Genomic DNA, 26,079 nt, shown 5'->3' on the forward strand with positions numbered 1-26,079 from the left:
GGGATGGGGATGAGGGGGGGAGGTGTAACACTTCCTGCGGTTGCAGAGAAAAGTGCTGGGTGTGGTGGGGCTGGAGGGAAGGGTGGAGCGGACAAGGGAGTCATGGAGAGAGCAGTCCCTCTGGAAAGCAGATAAGGGTGGGGAGGGAAAAATGTCTTTGGTGGTGGGGTCAGATTCCAGATGGTGGAAGTGTCGGAGGATGATGCGTTGAATCTGGAGGTTGTTGGGGTCATACGTGAGGATGAGACAGGTTCTGTTTTGGTTGTTATTGCGGGATGGGGTATGAGGGATGAGTTGCGGGAAATGTGGGAGACACAGTTGAGGGCGTTCTCAACCACTGCGTAGGGTGGGGTGGGGAGAGGAGTTGCCATCCTTGAAAAACGAGGACATCTGAGATGTTCGGGAGTGGAATGCCTCATCCTGGGAGCAGTTGTGGCGGAGGCGAAGGATTTGGGAATAGGGGATGGCATTTTTGCTAGAAGGTGGGTGGGAGGAGGTGTATTGTAGGTAGCTGTGGGAGTCGGTGGGCTTGAAATGGATATCGGTTTCCAGGTGGTTGCCAGAGATGGAGACAGAGAGGTCCAGGAAGGAGAGAGGTATCAGAGATAGTCCAGGTGAACTTAACATTGGGGTGGAAGGTGCTGGTGAAGTGCATGAACTGTTCAAGCTCCTCGTGGGAGCACAAGGTGGCGCTGATACTGTCATCAATGTAACAGAGGAAGTGGTGGGGTTTAGTGCCAGTGTAGCTACGGAAGAGGGGCTGTTCCCATAACCTACAAAAGGGGCAGGCATAGCTTGGGCCCATGTGGGTATCCATGGCCACCCGCTTTGTCTGTCGGAAATGGGAGGAATTGAAAGAGAAGTTCTTGAGGATGAGGACGAGTTCGGCTAAGCGGATGAGGGTATCAGTGGCGGGGAACTGGTCGGCCCTGTGGGACAGGAAGAAGCCGACGTTCTTCAGGCCATCTGCATGGGGAATGCAGGTGTATAGAGACTGGACGTCTTTGGTTAAGATGACATGTTGGGGACCAGGGAATTACAAGTTTTGGAGGAGGTGGAGGGCGTGGGTGGTGTCATGGACATAGGTGGGAAGTTCCTGGACCAAGGGGGAGAAAATGGAGTTGAGATAGGTGGAGATAAGTTCGGTGGGGCAGGAACAGGTGGAAACAATGAGTCGACCCTCCCCCATTTCTGAAGAAGGGTCCCGACCCGAAACGTCAAGCTTTCCTGCTCCTCTGATGCTGCTTGGCCTACTGTGTTCATCCAGCTTCACACTTTGTTATCTCAGTCGACCAGGGCAGTCAGGTTTGTGGATTTTGGGAAGGAGACAGAAGTGAGCGGTGCGGGGCTGGGGAACAACGAGGTTGGAGGCGGTGGGTGGGAGGTCACCTGAGGTAATGAGGTCGTGGATGGTTTGGGAGATGATGGTTTCGAGTCCATCTCTAGTTGCGCTAAAGTTGTGGTAGGCTTTCTCTTGAGTGACTGAATTTCCAAGAGCCTGGTGCTTTCATAACCAAGCTAAATTGAGCAATTTAATCAGTAGTGATTGCCAGAGAAAACCCTAGTTTTGTTGGCAGTACAACTTGGATCCTGGGGCACTAGCCATCAACAGGACCCAGCCTTTCCCTTCCTACTGTTCTCAGCATCAGTTGATAATATATACATCTATAATAGTGGGGTTTTCAGAAAGAAGCACAATAAAAGCCAAGATTTTGCATTTTTGGCTCAAGGCAGTTGCAAACACTTCAGCCTTAGCTTTGCATTCACACGCTAAGTACAAATACACCATAGATGAACACAACACACACACAGACACACAGAGATGGTGTTTCCTATTACTTTTGCACTAGCATTCTTGACTAGATGCAACTTGCTTGGACTTATTTATTGTGGGACTATTTAGCACCATCTGTCGTCTGCTGCTTTTAGTGTTTAGTCTAGCTGTAGTAGTAACCTCATTCAGTTTATAGTTTGCTGTAAAGTTCCCCATTGCTGCTCCTAGCAAGGCCTTGTAATTGAAGCAGTTTTGATCTGCTGCTTGATAATGATCACGGTGCAAGTAATATACTGGGCTACATAAAATGATGCCAATCCTTTTGATTTTAAAAGTGGCAACAAATTGCCAAGTAATTCTTTTATAAGATGTGCCATGCAACTCTGACAATTACAAGTTCAGGTGTCATTTGCTCAGGCTTGTAGTCTGTGTCAAAATTCCACAAATCATCTTTATCTTCAGCTGCATGTTAAACTTAGGAGAAATAATTTATTTTAAAACAGGCTGTGCTTCTGTCACAGGACCAAATAGCACCACAATCTCCTTGTTTCCATTTGTTTGTTTAAGTGATTATCTCATCTTGCAAGGGAAACACACTAAACAAAGCCATTTGATAAACCAGATTTTATCTTTAGATTTTTAGACTGATCCTTTTGAAGGTGGCGTGTGCAAAAGGATGTCTGGGGGAAATTATTGTGTAAATCTGAATAAAGTAAATTATAGCAATATTTAAAGAAGGCAAAGTTAATACCTCTACTGGAAAAATCTGACTCCCTTTTAATTATTTGATATAGCTGCACATATTTTTTTATAAGTATACAGTCTTGTAATTATAGGGGAATTCTGCCTAGTTACTGAGCTTTTGTTCATTCTTCCCAAGGAAACAAATGATTTGGAATTGAGATTTTCACTATTGAAATGATGGAAGAAATTGTAGGATCTGGCACAAATTGTATATGTAAATAGTTTACTTTTATATAGCTTTATATGCATTTAAATTGTATAATTATTCTAGTGTTCTGCAAATGGATCTTTGGCGTCAGATGATTGTTACTGTGGTACATGGGACAAGAGACTACAGCCAAGCAAAGTAATAACTAGGGGAGAAAGAAATAAGTTGCAATGGGGGTGGGAATAAACACAATAAAATACAGAAAGTGAAGAAACATGGGTCAGCATGGTGGCTCAGTGGTAAGCACTGTTGCCTCACAGTGCTAGAGATCCGGGTTTGATACTACTCTTGGGCGACTGCTTGTGTAGAGTTTGCACATTCTCCCGTGTATACATCAGTTTCTTCTAGGTGCTCTGGTTTCCACCCACAGTCCAAAGATGAGCAGGCAAGGTGGTTGGCCATGCTAAATTGCCCGTAGTGTTCAGCGATGTGTAGATTAAGTGGGTTATAGGGGGGATGGGTCTGGGTGGGTGCTCTGAGGTTTGGTGCGGACTTGTTGAGCCGAAGGGCCTGTTTCCATACTGTGCGGATTCTACGATGATTAGGGAAAGGAACGTACCATGACAGACACTCGCAGCATCTTGGGATGGGCAATAAATACAGTGTTGTCAGTGCTACTTTTTATCCCTGAATAAAAAGGGTGAAAAAACCCTGCAAATTTAATAGTCTTTAATTTATTTACAGGTGTTGATTTTACAGTAAGTGCCCTCGATACATTACGTTATGGCTTGTGGGAAACCTTGGCTTCTCAGGATACTTCCATTGTAAAAGTGGCGTTATCCTGCTTCAGACACTGAACCCATTGTAAAATATGTTTATCAAGTCTGATTTTACTTCCCCAGTTATTTAGTTTACATTCCAGTCAGTCTGCACTCTAAGTTCAAATTCCCCAATAGTATCAGAGTTTGTCCCACGTTGATTCTTACCTCTTGTAAATAGCAATAGAGGAAGGGTCCTTGTGAGACGATGAGATTAGTGCAAATGCAGCTAGCAACTGTTTGGTGAATGGCTCGGAGCTGCTGCTTGGCGAGTTCCAAACCTTGTTGTAGCTTATCTGGGTTACTCCTAAACAGCCAAAAGAGGTATCACAAAGTAGTCAACACCTTCATTATAAGAGATAATAGGAACTGCAGAGAATCTGAGATAACAAGGTGTAGAGCTGGATGAACAGAGCAGGCCAAGCAGCATCAGAGGAGCAGGAAAGCTGATGTTTCGGGCCTAGACCCTTCAGAGATGGGGGAGGGGAAGAGGGTTCCGAAATAAATAGGGAGAGAGGGGGAGGTGGATCAAAGATGGATGGAGGAGAAGATAGGTGGAGAGGAGACAGACAAGTTAAAGAGGTGGGGATGGAGCCAGCAAAGGTAAGTGTAGGTGGGGAGGTAGGGAGGAGATAGGTCAGTCCAGGGAGGACGGACAGATCAAGGGGGCGGGATGAGATTAATAGGTAGGAAATGGGGGTGCAGCTTGCGGTAGGAGGACGGGATAGGTGAGAGGAAGAACAGGTAGAGAGGAGGAGATGAGTTGGGCTGATTTTGGGATGTGGTGGGGGACGGGAGATTTTGAAGATTGTGAAATCCACATTGATACCATTGGGCTGCAGGGCACCCGAGCAGAATAGGAGTTGCTGTTCCTGCAAACTTTAGATGGCATCGTTGTGGCACTGTAGGAGGCCCAGGATGGACATGTCGTCTGAGGAATGGGAGAAGGAGTTGGAATGGTTTGCAACTGGGAGGTGCAGTTGCTTATTGCAAACCAAGCGTAGGTGTTCTGCAAAGCGGTCCCCAAGCCTCCGATAGTTTCCTTGATGCAGAGAAGGCCACAATGGGTACAGCAGATGCAGTATACCACATTAGCAGATGTGTAGGTGAACATGTGCTTCATGTGGAAAGTCTTCTTGGGGCCTGGGATGGGGATGAAGGAGGTGCTGTGGGGGCAGGTGTAGCACTTCCTGCAGTTGCAGGCAAAAGTGCTTGGTGTGGTGGGGCTGGAGGGGAGTGTGGAGTGGACAAGGGAGTCACGGAAAGAGTGGTCCCTCTGGAAAGTAGATAAGGGTGGGTGGGGAAAAATGTCTTTGGTGGTGGGATCAGATTGCAGATGGTGGAAATGTTTTTGTGTGGGCTCGGTCGTAAGGTGGGTGGAATTTCTGTAGGTTATTCCACTCAAACTCTGTCAACAACTTAGAATTATACAGTCCCTATGATGGAGTAAAACATCCCAAAGAACTTCACGAAAGGATTATTAGATAAATAAAGCTTTAAAGGCAGACAAAGAGACAGGTTTGAAACAGTGTCTTAAAGGGCAGTAAGGTAAAGAAGCAGAGAGTCTTCAAGATGGAATTTTAGAGCTTATGGACCAGACAGTTGAAGGCCTCATGCAATTGTTCAACAGTTGTAAAACGAAGGACATGCAAAAGCACAGTCATTTGGAGCACAAAGATGATAGAGCTGGAGGAAGTTCAAGAGAAAGGGAGTGCCACAACCATGGATATGAAAACAAGATTGAGAGTGTTTTAAAAGAGATATAATTGGAAACCCACAGCTCTCTCACTGAAGTTACAGCAAATGAATGGAAAACCATCTCACAATATCACCCCATTGGCTGCCGGAAATTTACTCTATCCTACTGTCAACTTGTGACGGCACGTGAAGTCAGAGAGATTTACATAAAGCTATAAGCAGTGAAATGCTGCACGGTTTTTGGTTTTGTCCTGTATTTATAACCTCAGGTGAAGGCCAGCAGAACTTCTAGACAAAAGGCCAAATGATTATTTCACAACAGTCTCCACGGGTGAGAAATTGGAGGGAAGTGCAAGTTCCAAGTCAATATCCAAGCTTATTTTTCTTTGGGGGCGTGGTGGTGGTTTGGGCTCAATTCATAACTTCATTATTCATAGAATCCATCCATTTTTGCACATCATGTTGTTTTGAAGTACACGTAGACTCAATGCTTTAAGGAGAACTTGGCAGATGGATAACACAAACATAATAACGCAAGGTATTGCACCATGAAACCTCTCAGCTATCAGAATGGCACAGTGGTTAGTACTGCTGCCTCACAGTGCCAGGGACCTGGGTCTGATTCCAGCCTCGGGTGACTGTCTGTGTGGAGTCTGCACATTCTCCCAGTGTCTGCGTGGGTTTCCTCCCACTGTCCAAAGATGTGCAGGCAAGGTGGATTGCTCATGGGAAATGCAGGGTTACAGGGTAGGGTCTAGGTCTGGGTGTGATGCTCTTTGGAGGATCAATGGGTAGAATGGCCTGCTTCAACACTGTAGGGATTCTGTGGGAATATAAATTAACACTGTGTACCTCAAGTACTGGTGGGATTGACATACATGGAGTTAAAACAGAGTTCAGTTTTGCTGAAGGAAGCCTAAGCACAAGGATGTGGAGCTGACAGATTATGTGATGAGCATGCATCTATTCTGGTGACCACTTGCTTTTTACTGATACAGCAATTGAAAGGTTTAAGTAGACTCAATAGTTATGATAATGGGGGTAGATTGAGATATATCATGTTGATCTATGTATCACATTTTGCATCTTTTGATACTGTCTGATTTAGCAGTGATATGCATGGAATGAAGAGATCAAAGGTAGAATAGGTACAAAGTTTTTGGTAAGCCGCAATTCTAAGCACACTGGATTATGAAGAATGATATTTCAGATTTCTACCGGTGAATTAACTTAATAACAAAGAATTGTTTAATCATAATAAACAAAACTCACATATATTTTGCCCAAGTCTTCATATTGGTTTGTGCAAGATTAAATTGAAGCTGATCTATGGCTGTTACTACTTACGTCTATATCGACTGGTGCTTAAAGCAACAAAACAAAATAGTACAGAAAAGGAGTTCCTACAAGGTCAATCCCTAATTTCTTGTATTGTCATTTGCAACAAATTAAGTAAATTATGCACAAATTCTGTTCTCAAGTAGTTTTTTTCCAACCAAACTAGTGATAGATGGCAGGCAAAACCAACAACTGACACTGAAAACAAGCAAAAGTCATGATCTGATCTGGAGAAGTCAGAAGGTTTCTTTTTGAAAGCACCAGAAATGATAGGATATGGCATCACATGACAACCTGGTTTGAGATTAATAACCTCAAAAGATCACTGCACCATCTTTCGGAGAAGGGTTCAAGTAAATGGATAGTGCTATGTTTCTGTAGCACAGAGGTATCACCTCCCGCTTAAAAGGGTGTTGTGGAGTGGCGACAGTACCTCAGGGCCAGAAGGTCTCGGTTCAAGTTCCACCTGGGGTAGAGATGTACGAAGACATGTCTGAACAGGGTGAGTATTTTTTTAAATCTGCAAGTACGAGGACAGCATCTGGTGGCTAAACAGGGCATTACAGCACTGCACCATGTTCTCCCATTGTTAGACTTCCCACTACACTGGATTGTCCTGAGCCAACATAAGTTACTGTCCTATGACACTACCTGCATAAGAGGTGTTGAACTTTCTTGCTCATCTATCACAGAGGTGCACAAGGTATCATAAAATTATTGTCGTAACCATGAATTTATTCTGCCATCTCAAAAAATAGATTTACCAGGAAAAAGTGAAAATTGGTGCTGAAACACACCACTATAGATGGGATAGTGATTGCAGTTTGAGGGTGAAGAATAAACTATTTTCTATTTCTTACTGACATGAAAACGTAACACAGATATATGTAATTCCCGGGAGATTTTAAGAGTTATAGGATTGAGGGACTGGGGGAAGAGGTTAGGAGATTGGGGTAGCCTTGACAGACTAATATTTTCCGGCCGTTCAATCTCATTTTTGTTCCAATTTTTCTGTGGAAAACGCGGAATGAGTATTTTAGAAGAAATGTTCATTAATATATTTAGAGGGAGCTCTTATGCAGGTAGTGTCATAGGACAGTAATCCACAGTCCCAGCCTAGTGTCCTGGGGTATGGGTTCAAATCCCATAATGTCGTGTGGTGAAATTTAATTTCAATTAACAAATCTGAAATATAAAGATGGTTACAGCAATGATGACTATGGCTACTATTATCTATTGTTGTAAAAACTCATTCTGTTCACCAATGTCTTTTCAGGGAGGAAATTTGACTTTGGCACCCTTATCCAGTTTGATCCACACATGATTTCAGGCACAGAGCAACTTAGTCGACTTTGAAATGGCTTAGCAAGCCCCTCAGCTTAAAAGGCAACCAGGGAATGGGCAAGAAATATTGGCTTTGCCAGCGATGTCCACAGCCATGAAAGAACAAAGAAAAAAAATCTCGCCTGCAGTCAGTTCCCACAAAAAAAACCTGCCAATGCACACTTAAAATAAAACATTATTTTACTAAGCGCCTATTTCACTGTCAGGCTTGCTCATTCAAACAGATAGCTATTCATTCAAATAGCTCAGCAACCATAGATTTCAAATAAACACCTGAACTCTTATTAAACAACTTCCACTTCTATTCTTGAGACAGTTATATACAAATTAAATATGGGAAAATCACTATCTGAAAATAAAATCTGAAAAGCTTGCAGAATTACAGACAGACAGTTTGCTTCTGATTTCAGATTGCTCTGAAAAGTTATGCCTCAAATCTCCAATGCCTTCAATTTAAAATAACTACTTTCCTGTAGAGCTACCCAAACATTTTCTCATTGGCTTGAATTTTCATGGTCCCACAATGAGAGAATTGTGTGGGAGTCAGGAGAGGGGACACAGAGCTGTAAAAAAAAATGGGTGAAGCTGTGGAATAGGGGTGCATAACCTTCACGGACCTTGAAGCTATTTACAAGGGAGCTCACACAGCCAAATCTCAAAACTCTCAGTTTGGGAAGCCTTGCCTTCATGCGGCAATTGCCTCAAAACATTTAATCTCCTTCAACCTTTGAATTCCTAAAACTCTAGCTTCTTGGGCACTACTGCACTCCACCATTTGCAGCCAGATCTACACTGTACTGGATTCACACCCTGTAATTTTCTCTCTAACATTCTCCACCTATCCTCCTTTAACAGGCTTCCTAAAATCTTATTCTTTGACTAAGCATCTAGTTACCCCTCAAACTCCCCTTCATCAGCTAAAAATGCTACTTTTGTCTGATTCCTTTGCATTTCTGAGGGAACTTTTCCAATGAAAAGCATGAATCTCACTTTGTTTCGGGATGGATCCAAATTAGAGTAAATTCACCTCAGAATATTTTTCCTGATGCTGAACATGTTCTGTTTGTCTCAGCTATACAACAGTGTGGGTTTGATTCTGCACTGGCTGAGATTACCCGAAGGGTTCTCCCTGTCAACTTTTTTCCTAACTGAGACATGGTGCCCGCAGGTTAAACCATCACCAGTTTAATGGGAGAGCAGCTTAATGGTCTGGCGATTTATCTTCACGTAGCTTCATACTATATGACATTGTCACCTTAAACAACTATCACCACAACTGCTCGGTTGCAAAATTCCCACACATTTGGTAATTGTAATGTTTATTCACGAAGACCAATTTTGCCTACCTTTGCTGGAAGCATTAGCCAACAAGTCTGTGTCTATTAGTTGCAGATGGAATCAGTGTTATTTGTGAATTCATCACATGTCTGCTACAAAAGAACATGATGCACATTGAGAAGGGGTGGAGTGGTGTCACCAATTTTACCTGTTTCTGTGTCTGGATCCATTTGATTTTCTGGGTATAGCAAGGGCACGAAACAATCAGGCTGGGAGAAGTGCACAACGTAAAGAGAACTTATTCGATACTCAGTCCATCAATTCAAATACAGGCAATGTCAGGTGGGTCCCTTTACAGTTGTGAACTCTAGTTCAGCAAAATTCCCCTGTTTTCTCAGTGCTCAGACAATAAAACAGCTGCTGAAAGAGAACAGGAAAATCCGCCATGGAAACAATGCTGCTGGAAATACTCAGTAGATCTGTGAAGACAGAAAGAGAGTTAATGGTTTGAGTCCAACATGACTCTTCTTCAGAACATAAAGCTCTGCCTATACATTCTCGACAAACAATTACATTGAACACAAAATCCTGAAAATTATTTTATATTGATTTTTGGTAGAAACAGCAATCTGCTCCAGTAACATGTTCCATCCTATTCCAGTAGTATCTGCAGTGCAACTGAAATACTGCCCATAAATAAAGAGAAGCAATACCTGGAAAGGCTGTCTAAGGCTTCAATGAAGTTTTCATTTCCATTGTCTTTCTCTAAATTCTCGAGGAGAGAAGCTGCTGAGTAAACAATATCACTGGCAAGGAACTTGTTTTTAAACCCAAAATGCACACTGAAGGTCTGCATTCGGATATCCTTCATTCTGAAAACAAAAACAACGCCTTCATCAACATTGAGACAATCACAAGTCATTTTTAACAACCAGCTAATGACTATGACAGAGAACAATAACTCCAAAGCATTGAATGTTGCTTTTGCTATTTGCTATCAATTCTTACATGACTTCTATTGGACAACCCAGTTTACAGTCATGATACAAGTCTGTGTAAAAGGGAAGCATTCTTTAAACGGATAAAATACTTTGCATTGGTACAGAAAGAGCTTACTTGTATATTGCACCATCCCATGGACTGCACTTCTAATAACGTAGCACCTATCAGCCTGACTCCGTGCTGAAATCTGTTGTGAAGCTGCAAGCCACAATGGCTCAACTTTGGTAGGGTGAATAGCAAAGGTCTTTTCCCTAGGGCAAGGGAGTTCAAAGCTACACAACATAATTTTAAGGTGTGAGGAGAAAGATTTAAAAAAAGGGTCCTGAGGGGCAACCTTTTACACATATGACAGTTAGTATGTGGAATGAACTGCAAGAGGATGGAGATTGTAGATGCAGGTACTGTTACAACATTTAAAAGACATTTGCACAGGTACATGAATAGGAAAGGTTTAGAGCAGGGGTGGGGAATCTTTTTACATTGGAAGGCCACATTTTATTTAACCAAGATCTGATTATGTTAAATGCTGAGAAGCTAATGTATACAACAAAATGTTACATTTTTGTTGGCATATTTACAAATTTTAATTAAAGCCTGCTATTATATGAGGACTTTAAACAAAATAAAAATTCAGCAGACACATTCATTTGTTTGGCAAAGTTGACAATATAACTAATAAGTGAAAAAATGTAGACAACAAACCATTTGATGAGATAACAAAGTGTGGAGCTGGATGAACACAGCAGGCCAAGCAGCATCTTAGGAGCACAATGACTTTTCTGTGATTGCTTATTGTGAGATAGGAATGGGATATTTGGTTCCAACATTGTTGGCCGGAGTTTTAGCTGGTCCTCCAGGTGAATATCCGTCATCCGAGATGTCAAGCGCATTTTGTGTCACGTATGAAAATGTTGATCCACAACTGCAGGTTGTGCCAAAATAAGATAGCATTCGACGAGCATGTTGATGTACACATGGTTATTCAATGGCATTTTTCCCATATTTCAATGGGATCCTTCTTAGCATCAAATAGAGACTTCAGAATATTATCTTCTGAGAGCTCAGTCAATTCCATCTGTAAGTCATCAGGTGCTTTGGAGACATCAATCAGGTATGGTTGAAAAGCGAGTTTTTCAGTGAGATCATATTCTTCAATCAAGGAGTCTAGAACTGCTATGTATTCTCTCATGTCGCATTTCATTAATGATTTGCTAGTATACTTTTTATTAATTACCTTTTCCAGCTCAGGATAGTGTGCAGCTGAAAGTCTTGATCAGGTAAGTAGTTTTGAAAAAGGTCAGCTTTTTCCAAAAATGCCTGGATGTTTAGCCACTTATCATATATAGATTTAGTTTTAACTTGCAAAAACAAAATTCAAATCATTTTGCTTTGACAATATATCACATAAAAACGCAGCATTTCTGTAAAAATCCTCTTGACAATTCACATGGTTCATTCAGTTCCTCAGAATATCTTGTAAAACTTTTTTATCTTTTGCAAAAATGGATCACAAGTATTTATCCTTCAGACAACCAGCACGCTTTAGAATGATATGGCAGATCCACACAATGTTTTGTCATCAAGCTGAAGCATGTTGCAAAATTGGCGATGCTGTGATGCATTTGCCTGAACATAGTTTAAAACATCTAAAACTTTATTTAAAACAATAGGTTTGGCACACAGATTCTGTTGATGCAAATCAAAGTATCTGGATCTGGCAATTCTTTTTGTAGTAACACAACAAATCCTTCATGTTTTCCTGTCATGGAAGGTGCACTGTCTGTGCATACATTTATAAAACTGCATAAATTCAGTTTCGCTTCAGGGCATTTTTCTTTGAAGATAGTAAAGAAGTCAATTCCATGTGCCCTCATCGTAAGGTTACCCAAAGCCAGTAACTCCTCGTGACAATGAAAACCCACAGTTATTAACAAGAATAAAAAATAACACCTGCGCTGAATTGGTAATGTCAGTACATTCATCCAAGTCAATTGAATAGTAAGTGCCTTCCCTCTGGCATATTGTATGAAGTTGTTCTGTTACATTGAAGGTTAATTCATGTTGCTCACCAGTTAGGATCCTTCTTGAAAGAGGTAGTTGTTTGTACTTATTAACCTAATCCGAATCTAAACATCGTACAACTTCAACAATGCACTCCCTTATGATTTCCACATCGCTAAATGGCTTGCCTCTTTTAAGTACTGTGTTAGTTGTTTCAGTGATATCAGTCCCATGTCCTGACATCGTTTTAAATATTTGCCACCACTGCTGCTTTTGATCTTTCATTTTCTTAAGTGCAGACTTTCGGGGGTCTCCTTCCAGTTTAGCATATATATGCGGTCTTTATGAGTTACAAAATGCTGATATGCATTTCTTTCTTCACTGTTGTAATTATGGAGTCACAGACCAAACACATCATTTTCTCTTTCACTGCAACTACCTGTTCATTCTTCATTGAATACTCTGTTCTTTTCCTTTAACGCTCTTAGTTTTTGACTTGACTGGGTTACCAGTAAAAACTTCAAAAATGGTACACAGATTTAAAAAGGCGGAGTTACTACTTGCAGACAAATAAGCAGAAGGCTGCAATTAGTACCCCAAAAGGCCACATGCAGCCACTAGATCGCAGGTTTCCCCACCCCTGCTTTAGAGGAATATGGGCCAGATGCAGGCAACTAGGACAAGCTTAGTTTGGAAAACATGGTCAGCATGGAGGATTTGTACAGAAGGGTCTGCTTCCTTCTGAATTACTCTATGACTGTAGGTGCTCTGAATTAAACCAACCTGTCAATTAAGTAACTGACCCTTCAAAAGGCACCTCTCAAAGTTTCAGACACATCATTCTAAAAAGGTAGAGGTTAAGGACAGCAGATTCATGGCAACACTGTCAATTCTATGTTGTATACCATTCTCACTTAAAGTACAGATTAATTCCTTCATTGTCACAGGGATACCATTAATTTTAGAAAAAAGGCTGACATGACCTTCTCATTAGCATCAGGGGAAGGGTGATAAATGCTGCCCTTGCTAATGACCCACGTGTCAAGAAATAATGTATTTAAAAAAATACAAGTAGTAAGATAGTACATAAGGAAAGAATGAGTATAAGATCAATCAAGAACACTTAAAGTTACTCTGATTATCACGACCCTTAACATCAGGATGGGAGTAGGATGAAGAAGCTGTTTCTGATTGCATATGCAGTTCAGCAATGGCTTAAATAATCAAAACTCAAAGTCTCTATTTATAGAACTAATTATATCCTTCTCTCAAAAAGGCATTCTTCAAACTGATCATCAAAATTTTAATATACACTTGTGCTTTCTGAAACTACCTGCCATAGCGATACGTGGATAATTTTTGTTTTTCTGAGCAATTTGCTGTCACTTTGGTTTCTGTAAAATTGGGCAAGAGTAATCTGGTAACTGTAAATTTAAGATTTTTCTGGTTCATACCCAAACTTATTAGCTGATTCCTCAATCATTTCCTGTAAATTCTCCTTCAGTGAGATGTCCATGGAGTTAAACTTCTGCCTGACTTCTTTCAGAGGGAGCCTATGACATAAATGAGAAAACAGAGTCAGGTTTAATTAGATAAATCCAGCACCTAAAATAATGTGGACTTTGCAGTATAAACAGGGTAATGACTACAACGCCACTGACTCTCTTAGCAAAGGCATGTAATAAAGTGTGCTACACAGGCCAAAGAATAATCTGAGATTTCAACCAATCAAGAACTATAACCTTTGCAATAGTTCAAATATCAACCAAAAAATCTCCCAAAGAACTGCACGTTTGAAATCAGTAACAACAAAACAGGGGGAAGAAAAATTAACAGGTCCAGCAGCATCTGTAGAGTAGGCTAACATTTCATTCAGCCTTCTTCAGAACCCTGGAAATTTTGAAATGCTGGAAATTTGCAACAAATCTCCTTGAAATTGGTTAACTAGGAATTACTCAGTTTTCAAATTAAGTTATACAAGCACTTTTATACTACCCATGATATTGGGAATATCAATTTTAATTATGAAGGGAGATCTTTCTTGGATAAATGTTCTATTGAAATAACATTGTAGCCAAGAAATTGGGGTTTAGCAGTTCATTTAGTTTTGAATTGGCTAATATTATGTCCTCTAGAACAGGAACAAGTTGTTTAGCCTCTTAAGCCTGCTCCACCATTCAATAAGATCATGGTTGACCTCACTGTAACCATAACTCCACTTTTCTATCCTCCCTTCATGACCTGGCTGCTTCAAGGCCACAAGGCATAGGAGCAGAAGTAGACTTTTCGGTACATCAAGTCTACTCTGCCATTCCATTAGATCATGGTTGATCTGATACTATCAACTCCACTTTACTGCCTTTTTCCCCACCCTCATAGCAGTCAATTCTTCTACTAATTAAAAAAAACTGTCTATTTCAGCCTGGAATATACTTAACAATCCAGCCTCCATAGTCTTTTGCTGTAAAGCATCCAACGGATTCACTACCTTTGAGGGAAGAAATGCTCCTTATCTTGGTCCTAAATGGATAACTCTTACTGAGGTCCCAGTCTATTCCGCAAGGGAAAAAACAACTTTTTTAGATCTAATCTATCAGGGCCTCTGAGGATCTTATGTTTCAATAAGGTCACCACTCATTCTTCTAAACACCCAACCTACTCAACCTCTCCTCGTAATAAAATCCTTCCAAACCTGGAATCACTTGGTGAACCTTCTCTGGACTGCCCCTTATGTCAGTACTTCTTGTAAATCGAAAAGCTGTCCAATTCAACTTTAAATACATTCAATGAACCAAATTCCATTGCACTCCAGAGAAGAGAATTATATGTGCTAACAACTTGCAGTGAAAATAAAAGCTCCTCATCGCAGTCTTAGTTGGGAAATTCCTTATTTTCAGACTATGTCCCCTAATTCTAGTTGCCTTAAGAGCTATCATTTACTCTATCATTCTCCTCAAATGCTATCATTGCTCATCTGTCTAAACTTCAACCTTTCCTCCTCCATCCAAGAAATCAGCCGACTGAACCAACTCAGAATTGCTTCCAGTAGACTGAAATGGGGAGGCCTTAATTCTTAATTGATTCATTTCTTAATTAATCACACAATTCTACAGATGTGGTCTCACTAAGGCACTACACTTCCCTACTTTCATACTTCATTTCTTTTTCTTTAAAGGCAAGTAAAGGTTGATGTAACAGCACGTTAGCGTATCATGCACCTGGGCACTCAAATCTTTCTGTTGTGCCTTTGCAAAAGTATGATGAATTGTCACTTTAAGAGTGTGGCCATGTAACATAATGATGTTATTAGCAATTTTGGGTGGGAAACAGCTTAGTCTAACTTTGCAACCAGTAGAATACACTTCTCCACAATAAATCTCCTGTTGCTAATTTAAATAATATCATGATTTTCTATTTTTCATGTCAGAATTCAAGATCGCAGTTTTCCACATTATACTCCTTCCAAAATTCGGTTGCCCATTTAACCTATCTTTACCCTTGCAGACTCTCAGACGTCAGCTGATGAATTGGTGAGAGGTCTATGCTGTGACTTTGGGGAAAGCCTGTTGAATAACGAGCCAATCAAGCAACTAATAGCCTATTGATAGACCTTCCAGAAGATCAAAACCTGACAGGATGGTGAGTGTGTTTGTGTCTTGTCTGCCGTGACAAACCAGTCAATTTGAGGCTGGCAGCTCTTTTTCCGCAGTGCCATTAAGGAGGTGGTGGACATCATGGGAAGTACACCTTTTGGAAGTCTAGAATCATGGCATGATCCAGGCTAGAGGTAAGTAGTGGTGGGTTGGCTTTCACCGGGTGGCAATCATGGAGAGCTCCAGTGATCTGACTCAAAATGTTAACTGTCTTCCTCTCCACAGATGCTACCAGACCTGCTGAGTTTTTCATGTGCTTTGTTTTTGTTTCAGATCTCCATTGTTTATAGTTCTTTGTTTTATTATTGATAGAAAAACTAGCTGCAAATAGGATATAAGGAGCCTACCATAGGTTATAGATAGATTGGGTCAGTGGCTAAAGATGTGACAATTAGTTATGTGGTAAATGTTAAACAATCAATTTTATCAGGAAGAATAAAAAACATATTATTTCAATGGAGAGAGATGGCCAAGGGATGCAGAGGATTCTGGGTTTTACTAGATGAATTGCAAAAGGATAGTACGCAATTGCATAAGGAAATCTGAAGGATTCACATACCCCATATCTGCAAGAAATTCCTGCAACCTCTTCAAGCCCTGAATGGACCACAGCTTGAGATTGGAATAGGTATAGCTGGAGTTGCACATACTTTCATAGAGCGACCAGTGCTGATACAGAGCCAGGCGCAGGCTTCAACAAACTTAAAGTTAAAGAAAAATTAAATCCTAACCTTTAGAAAAATTAGTTCATAATGAAAGGATTACAAACTGAGATCTCAAAATCTCCCACTAAAGAATTGGAATGAGAGTAGTGACAAAATTGGTGAAGTATTTCAGCAAGATGAAGGCTGCGTTCATGCTTTTAGTTGCAGTATGAGTGTAAAGTAATTTTGCTCTGACCAAAACTTGGTAATTCAAACTGAAAATTAATAAAGTATATGATGAGCATCAATAGAACACTCTTTCGCACTTTACGCATGCAAAGTCAGAAAAAGAGCCATAGATTATCACAGCGTCTACCAAGAAACGGTCCTTAAGATTACATGTCATCCATTGGTACCATTTATCATTACGGGTATTACATTGTGTAGTAGCCAACAGGGGGAAGCTTCTTTTCTCAGTCAGCTATGTTGTCTTTTTTGCTGTGCTCTAAATTCTAATACATCTTCTATGTAAACGTGTAGTTATTGTTTAATTGTATCCGACTGATGTGCATTAACTGGGGATCAATCCCATAAACGGAAACTAAACCTCCAGCTGTTGGATTAGGTGGTTTATGCTTGGAAGTGTAAATCTGTAAATAAACATAACAAGTGTGTCAAGATTGATACTAGCTTATCATTTACCAGCTGACTTCCTGTAAAGGAACACTTCAGTCCAAAGGAGCCAGACACCTTAACTCATGAGCTCTTACTAATTCTTGTATCGTGAATTCTAAAAATCTTTATTAAAAAAAGACCAATCCTACTTGGTACTGTCCTTTGCACTAGTTGAGATGCTGAGGACAACTTACATTAAGAAAGCAAGGATGGCATCTTTTCAATGAAAAATACTGAATAATAAAGAGATATTAAACTTCATAACATGAGCATCAGCTCACATTGTGGCAAACAATCTTTTGTTGCAACCCAAGGTAAGATGCATGTTTCTTGATTGTACTGTAAACCATCAAAATAATTTGATTTTCATTTCTACTGAAATAATATTGTTTAATTTAGTAACAGAGCTAATCTATTTTAAGAAAGCACAGTTATTGAATTAGGAATATGTTTGTCATGTTCACTGCACAATAGCTTATGGTATAAATTTTGTTATCTTCATTTAATTGCTTTGTTCCATTCTGTGATTAAAGGATACTCATAGTCAAAAGAGATCCTTATGCAGTCAATAGAAAGTGTATTCTCCTCATCCTCATTGCGATGGTTGTGTCGGGATACATGTCGCTGCACAATGCCAACATCAGTCACATACTTTATGCTGTAATATAAGAAGATGTGCTGAGCTCTCTGATCAACAGAAACAAAAGTCACTTTCATCTTTATCCAGAATTTTTAATGTAGTAAATCATCACGACACTCTTTAAAGGAGCATAATTATGAGAGAGGGATAGAAAAGTATAGGGTAGAGAGAGGAAATTTCCGAGATCAAAGCCTTGACATTGAAGGCATGGCCACTAATATAATGGGTGAAGCAAACTGGAATGTACAAAGAGGCCAGAGCTGGAGGAATCTGATGTGGTGGCATCAAAATCACAATCATGAGCAATTGCCAGTGATCTTTCTGTTGTCTCTTTCTCCACCTATAGTATTTTCAAAATAATGGACTTTTCTTGACCATCCATTTTGAAATTGGATTAAATGATCAGAATTAAAAGATGGATCCCTTAAAAGGTTACAAAAAAAAATGCGCAGGTAACTTTGTATCTTCCAGAACATTAATCCTATATCAACCTCATTTCTTTAGCTAATTTTCTCGCGAATGCATGAAAGTAGATTGATACACACTTTCTTTGTTGCAAAGTTCAAACAGAAAACGTTAAGAAGGTTCAAACTGAGGGATCTGGATTCAAAGAAATTTGATCAACAATAGAAATACAATTAGCCCACTGCTGACATCTGAATTATAATTCTATGCAGTCTGATGGGTAGAAAGATTTTGCATACAACTTGACAAAGGTCTAAGTGTAGGTTAGCAATCTGGCTCAAAACATCAAGAAAGACAATTTAAATGAATGAAATAGAAATTTCCCTGAAGTTGGAAGTTCTTTTTTTTTCAAGCTTAGAGTCACGAAATGTTGCCTTTGATAAATATTATGTTTAACCTATGAGCATTTCCTATTGACCATGATGTGATAAAGTACAGAAGAAGTAACACTTACTGTGTGATTTTGTCGTGAACCCACTGATCCGTCAAACCAACAATAGCCCACCTAGAAATTGAGACATGCATGCAAATGAAAGCACAGAATTACAGAAGGGACAAGGGCAAATGGCTTATTTTCTAATGCTTAGCTCTGGAAATTGAATAAAAATTGTGCTCTATTAAAGAAATCGTATCTGAAGGAAGGTCTCACCACAACATGTCATTTGAATCCTTAGACATTATCCAGGCCAGCTCAAATATCACCATGGCAGACTGGAGGAAAGAAACAGAATTACTAATTTATCAGTACTCAATACTCAGAATCAGTAAAAGGATCCAAGAAGAATTCAGGCTTGCATCATCTCAAATATAAACATACACCATAAAGCTCTGATTAAGCAATTTAAGGTAGTCCACAATACTACATGAAAACAAAGAACTGTTAACACTGCCAAACATATTTCAGAACAAGTGCAACTTTGCAGTCATACAGTATGTTACACAATAACATCACAAAAGTGCTTCACAGAAATAATCATGTTGAAATACACTGATGATTATATGAGCAAACATGGCAATGATTCTGCACTTCACAAACAACAGTGATGTGCAATTGCTGGAATTAGAATAATGCTCATTCAAATTCCCTTGCTCTTTCTTGAATAGCTCAGAAAGACTACTTTCATACTTAACAGAACAAACTATTGAGCACTTAGGGTAAAATGTTTCTGCCAAAGAATGCCACTTTTAACAATGCTGCACTCTCTGGAATATAAGCTCAGTTCCCTTACAGTGCCCTCATTGGTAACTCAGATGTTTGTGGATTTGAACTCCATCTGGAATTCAGGTTGACATTTCATCACTGTTCGAAGGAAGTGCTGCACTGTCAGGCAAGACACTAAATCAAGATCTTGTCTATGTGGGAAAAGGAAATCATATTCAACTAATCTACTGGAGTTTTTTTTTGGATGTAACATGTAGAATAGATGAGGGAGAATCAGTCAATGTGGTGGATTTAAATGTCAAGAAGGCTTTAGATATGGTCGCAGATAACAGGCCATAAAATTAAAGCAACTGGAATTGGGCGTAATATAATGGCACAGATTGAGAACTAGTTGACGGAATAAGAGAGAGTAAGAATAAATAGGCTTTTTCTGGGTAGCAGGCAGTGGCTAATGGAAGCAAGGTTCAATGTTTAGGCCACAGTTATTTCACAATAGACATAGATGACATAAACGAGGCGGCCAAATGAAATATTTTCAAATTTGCCGATGAAAATTAGTTGTGATTGTGAGTTGACAAGAGGATGCGAGGAGGCTTCAGGATGATCTGAACAAGTTGAGCACGTGGGCAAAGACATGCTCAATTTTAGAAATGAATATGCTAGAAATCAGCTCCACAACAAAACCAATCTCTCCTCTGCATGTATTAATCATCACCATGTTTCCATTTACTGCAACCATTCGTGGCCATTCACAGAAATTTTTAAAAGTAATACTGTTCTAATCTGGGCAAAAGGGCACCAATAGAATGATTCCTATTTCTTATCTAGATGCTGCCCCAAACTTTTAAATTTCTTATAAAGAATAGGTCCCAAAAATCCTGCCAGATTGCACTGGTCCATGGAAAGTTTTATATTCACTGATACATAAATATATTTCAGCAGAAAACTCAGCAACAAAACAAATACTAACAAAAAAAAAGCTCAGTGTCTGAATCACTGACCTCAAGTGGAAATTCTTGGCTACAATGGTGTCAGCTGTAGCCAAGTTAATAGCACTCTCACCGTGAGTTAGAAGGTTGTGGGTTCAAGGCAATTTTCAAGACTTGAGAACACAAAGCTGGGTTGACACCCCAGAACTGCACTGAGGGGGTATTGCACTGTTGAAGGTGCTGCCTTTCAGCTGAGATGTTGAGACATTAAATAGAGATCCCATCTGCTTTAAACAAAAACAGAAATTGCTGGAGAAACTCAACAAGTGTGGCAGCATCTGTGGAGAGAAAGCAGGGTTAACGTTTCGAGTGTAATGACTCCCATCTGCTTTCACACGTGAACACAAAAGGTCCCATAACCTTACTTTCAAGTCTTATCCCACATCCTGGCTAATATTTAATCCTCAAAGAAAAATAAAATATCTGGGCATTATTACACTGCTGTTTGTAGGAGCTTCCTGAATATAAATTTAAAGAGTCCATACATTGCTTTGGAGGTCTTTACATAGCTTTGACGTTCAGGGGCTATAATTTAAAGAAAAACATAAGCAAATATGGGTTTACATTATTTTCTCGTTGTCTATAGTAACAATACTGCAGTTTCACAATTGGCTAATCAGAGAGAACTAAGAATTTACAAACTGTTGACCAAGCCTGAAAGACTCAGTTGACAGGGTTTTCGGTTATTCCAAGAAGTTTTATTTAACCCTGATTTGACAGTAAATTATTTCCAATGTAACATGTTGGAAATTTCTTGCAAACAACAAACAAAGAACTGCGGATATTATTGGACGTGAAAGAGCCTCAACCGAGTCTTTCAGATGAATCAGTAAAGAAATTCATAAACCACCCAAAATAATTTAAATTTTGGGATACAGTGCCTGCTCCACACATGTTCCAGGGCAGACTAAGACTGAGAGTGCTAGTTCAAATTCCTTTTACCTTTCAGAGTGCGTTTGCTTGCTCACAGGTTATCTCGCTGATATTTAAAATTCAACTATTATGATTAAATACATTCTGACTACAACTCCTAAAGCACAGGAGACAAGGTTAGTGCACATCGTAAACTATAAAGAACAGATTTTATTAATGACCAGTGAATCAAAGTTAATAATTCCTGCATGTATTGCAGCTAATAGCCTTCTCTGAGAAGATGCAAAATTCATAGAATCATAAAATTCCTATCGTGTGGAAGCAGGTCATTCAGTCCATCATGCCCACACCACCCCTGCAAAAAGCACACCACCCTTACCCACTCGCTGCTCTATCCCTGTATTTCCCAATGGCTAACCCACCCACTCTGCACATCCCTGAACACTATGGGGTAATTTAGCAAATCAGCCTAACCTGCGCAGCTTTAGACTGTGGGAGGAAATCAGAACACCAGTAGGAGACCCACACAGACACAGGGAGAATGTGCAAACTTCACACAGTCGCCAGAGGGTGGAATTGAACCTGGGTCCCTGGCATTTTGAGGTAGCAGTGCTCACCACTGAGCCACTGTGCCGCCCTGTTGATAATCAGTTCAGAGACCAAGAAGAAGCAGTTCAGAGCTGATTTATCAAGTCAAAGACAGAAAAATAATTAACTCTCTAAAAAATTTTCACTGTTAAGCATTTACTTCCTTCCATGAATGTTTACTCCCTAAGCCTTGCTTTAGGACAGCAATGAAGGGTAAAGCACAATATATTCCAGTACTTAGTTATCTGACAACTGGTCATGATAGCCTTCCATGCAGTAACTGGACGAAGTGTACCAGCATGTACTGAGGCATGAAAGGAAAAGGGAAGTCTGAGATTAAATATATGTTTATCACTGTTCCCTTCTTGACTTCGGTGAAGTGACAGAACACCAGGCATTACTCCAAGCCTCAGTTACATTTTTTCTGAAAAGGACCGACTTCACTACGTACACAGATCTATGATGCTAACTCAACAAGGCAATTTTGCCTCAAACTTCAGACCATATGGATTCAAACTGTTGTTGATTCAGTGAGTCAAAAAGCACCCTTTCAAATTCCACCCAATATATAAGCTTCAGATGGAAAAGGTTAGATTATAACACACATGTATGAAACAAGATTCCAGTTTCATAGCAGTATGTTCCAATAAACATAAAAATATTTTCCAGACTAGTTACAGATACATACTGAAGTTCCGTGGTATTCATATTGTTCATATTCAAACAAAATTTCCTTCCTGCAAAAGAAGCAAACAGATCATTGGCAATCTGTACAACTTTATCCCCCACTCCCATCTCAAAATCGCTCTCTCTCACATGCGTATGTACTTTAATTTTGCCACTCTAAAATTGGTATGCTCATCCCACCATTACAACTTGCACTCGCAACCATAGCCCCATTTTCCACCAGGCTGTACTTCAATCTGACAAATTGGAAGCTCAAATAAAGTACTAGTCATTTGAAATTTCAAAGAGAAGCATTAAATCAATACACAATTTCAAGTTAACCAATGAATGATCATTATGTTGACCCACTTAATTGAACAAATGTGTGTTTTCTGAGTATATGTCCAGATATTTGAATTAGAAAAATCAGCCACATATCAAAATGAATGTTGCACATCTTATATCTGCATCATCTCAAGTACAGTGTTTCATAAATGTTGCGCATTCTACAGATGAGAGGAAGTTCAACAATAACTTCAGAGAAATTGTGGAAATTGTTACAGAGATAGTAGGAACTGCCGATGCTGGAGAAGCTGAGATAATCTGAAGAAGGGTCACAACCCGAAATGTCAAACTTTCCTGCTCCTCTGATGCTGCTTGGCTTATTGTTAAAGTTAATCATTTCTCTAAACTATCGCTTATTCCTATGCAATAGTAAATTCTCCTGAATGTCTCTAACAACAGTGCACCACCTGGCTCATGTTGGGATTCGTTCAATATCATGACAGCCCTCTGAAGTATTCATTTTCCTTTTATAAGAATAAAGGATTTGTTTGTTAGCACAGACCAACTCACCTGTCTGCTGAGTCAGGCAAAGTAGGGAACTACATAAACTACTGATCAGAAGTCCTTAGTACAACTGGGAACTCCTTATACAGCTGAAACAAGTGAACATTACCAAAGATAAAACAATGGGAATCAGAGAATCATTTCAAAAGTTGATTGCAGAAGATACTGTATCTCTGTGTCACACTGGACTATAAGATTTGCGAAACACTAGTTATCAACATGGAATGGGTAAAGCAAACCCAAACTTAGAAAGGAAAGACTAAAAAGAAAAGCAGTTGAAAATTCAATGTAATTCCTCATCGGATTATGTCCAGATTATGTTCACAGGAATCCTATCAGTGGTTACTGTGACTTGTCATCGACTCAATTATCTCCATTTTCACTATGTTTTGGGGACAGCAAAGAATAAGCTGTTCCAGCTTAAGTTCTTTACTTCTACATGCACAGAACATGCTATTAAACAATTCCATCAAAGAGATATGTGAAATCAAACACAGTAACCAATACCTGCGCTCCTCCCATTCCCGCCGCTGACGTCTTCGATCTATTCTCCGCTCCAAGGCTGCCTAGAAGACAGTGTAAATTTTCTGAAATGGAACACAGTCAGCAGTACAAACAAATTGGCAGACATCTAGAAGGGCTCGACTCCCTCAGATTCAGAAGAATTTCATAAAGATACATCAACTAACTGATTACAGAAGTGGAATGAACCCAATGTTCTCCATGCTTCAGTGTGCAGGTCATGATCAAGCTGTGTGGAAGAGTTTTTTCCTGTATATAAGCATTCATTAATGCTTATGAACCAGAATTTCCATTTCAGTTACTAATTTTTCCACGTGCTTTACTTGAGTCTTGGTGGGTTTAAATTTGTTAAAAGGAATCAGGAGTGTTCTGAAACTCACTCAAATGATTACTCTTGGTACATAACCAGAATTAAAATCCTCTTGCATTGTTTAGGAAATAACAACATAGCCAATCTGATTGATCCCGATCTTTAATAGGTCCTGTGTCTATGAGTCAACACTGGCAATTTATGTGCATGTTGATATGTCCCAACTGGGATTAGTAAACTGTGCTGACAAGCAAATACATTACAGACACAAGCCAAGAGTCAGGCAGGCTGAATGTTCTGTGAAAAATGAATAGTGCTGTGTGATCCCTCCGATTTCTTTTGAGGTTTTTCACTTCAGATCAATCTCAATTTCAGTCTAGTTGTAAACGTTTCACTTGCCCTCGCAATTCAATTACAGCACAATATATTCTCACAACTTCTGCAGTAAATACTCAATTCCTCAGTAAAAACCCTTTTGACTTATGTTCTCTTCAGATAAATGCTGAAGCTAATTGTTACACTCCAATTCCTGCTCATCCAAAGGTGGTTACGTGGGACACAGAGGCCCATGTAGAGGATCTATTAGGCAGTACAGCTTAGACTGTGCAGTTCAAAAGTGGGCTTTACTACTTTGGACATTTTTCTTTTATCTCCAAGTGGATCTTTGATGGTGTCATCCACAGGAAGTCAGGGCACAGCAAATTTTCCTCTGTGTGTTAATGAAGGTACAGATGGAGACTGGAAACTGCAGGAGCTTCTGAAACTCCAAGTGCTAGAGGGGATATTCAATAGCCTGATTTTGCAGACAGTTGAGAAGTGACAGTATTTGCCACTGACCTGTACAATTACCTAACATTAATTCTACTCTCGTACTAGCTATATCAATCCCCAGTATCCTGCAATAGCAATGATCTGATGACTCAACTCCACTTTCCTTCTTTTTCCCTATAACCCTTGGTTTCAGTTCAATTTCTGGTCAATGGTTATGCGAAACTTAGGCTGAACTTTGAACCTGAAACTTCTCGCTCAGTGGCAGGGACACTATAATTTGCAGCACAAGGCTGCCACTTTCCTCATTGAACAGGCATAAACTTCTGAGGTTGTTTGCGGCAAGACTAACAGCATTATAAACGAAAAGGTTCATGTGTCTAAACATTGTTGTCAAAATGATTCCCATCTGCAAATCATCAGTGCATGATAGGAAGGAGCAGAGAATCCCTGACAGCAACTCCATAAACATAACTTCAATTCAAATCAAACCAAAGTGATGGCAAAAAAAAAGGATCAATGTCTGGTGACTGAACAGAAGTGAGATGCTCATGTGCAAAAATAAGAAAATTTTGAAAATATGAGACCGACAGTCTTTAAAAATTTGTTTATAGAATAAAGCATTATTAGTCGTCACTATTTATTGCCCGCCCCCACCACCTCCAAAAGATGGCGATGAGCTACCTCCTTGGACCACTGTCAATCATGTAGTGTTCTGAGGCATTTTGGCCAAGTTTCTGACCAATATACAACAAATTAATATTCATAGGTTTTCAACAGGAAAGTGCAAGATTTTGAGGAGATCTCATAGGTAGGTGGCAGTGTTCCCAAGCAACTGCTGCTCATGTCTGAGGTGAGGGTGTTGGGGAAGTGTTTTTGAAGAAACCCTTCGTGAGTTGCTGCAGTGCAGTTTGTAGACGGCATACACCACAACCACAGTCACCAGCACTGGAGGGAGGGAAGGCCTAAAGTGGATTATGGACTGTCAGCCTAGGAGACTGCTTTGCCTTAGATAATAATGTTGGGATTCGTGCCTGAGAGTCAACATTGACAATTTACGTGCATGTTATGTTATGATATGCTCCACCTGGGATTAGTAAACTGTAATGTTTGTGCTTATCAGCACAAAT

The 26,079-nt window shown here is 39.9% G+C and overlaps 1 protein-coding gene across 2 annotated transcripts in view; it reads right to left on the reverse strand.

The window, feature by feature from the left end:
• Window positions 1-26,079, reverse strand: part of cdc45 (CDC45 cell division cycle 45 homolog (S. cerevisiae)) — a 205,106-nt gene that overhangs the window by 151,728 nt on the left and 27,299 nt on the right. For both annotated transcript variants that reach the window (XM_048556226.2, XM_048556225.2), the window contains 9 exons: window positions 23,857-23,915; window positions 22,523-22,571; window positions 18,872-18,933; window positions 18,677-18,727; window positions 17,656-17,775; window positions 16,358-16,489; window positions 13,600-13,698; window positions 9,856-10,014; window positions 3,653-3,791 (listed from right to left, as the gene is read on the reverse strand). In XM_048556226.2, coding sequence (XP_048412183.1) covers window positions 3,653-3,791; window positions 9,856-10,014; window positions 13,600-13,698; window positions 16,358-16,489; window positions 17,656-17,775; window positions 18,677-18,727; window positions 18,872-18,933; window positions 22,523-22,571; window positions 23,857-23,915 — 870 coding nt within the window. The remainder of the gene's footprint in view (window positions 1-3,652; window positions 3,792-9,855; window positions 10,015-13,599; window positions 13,699-16,357; window positions 16,490-17,655; window positions 17,776-18,676; window positions 18,728-18,871; window positions 18,934-22,522; window positions 22,572-23,856; window positions 23,916-26,079) is intronic.

The sequence above is a fragment of the Stegostoma tigrinum genome, chromosome 26, assembly GCF_030684315.1.
Source record: "Stegostoma tigrinum isolate sSteTig4 chromosome 26, sSteTig4.hap1, whole genome shotgun sequence".
Classification (NCBI taxonomy): domain Eukaryota; kingdom Metazoa; phylum Chordata; class Chondrichthyes; order Orectolobiformes; family Stegostomatidae; genus Stegostoma; species Stegostoma tigrinum.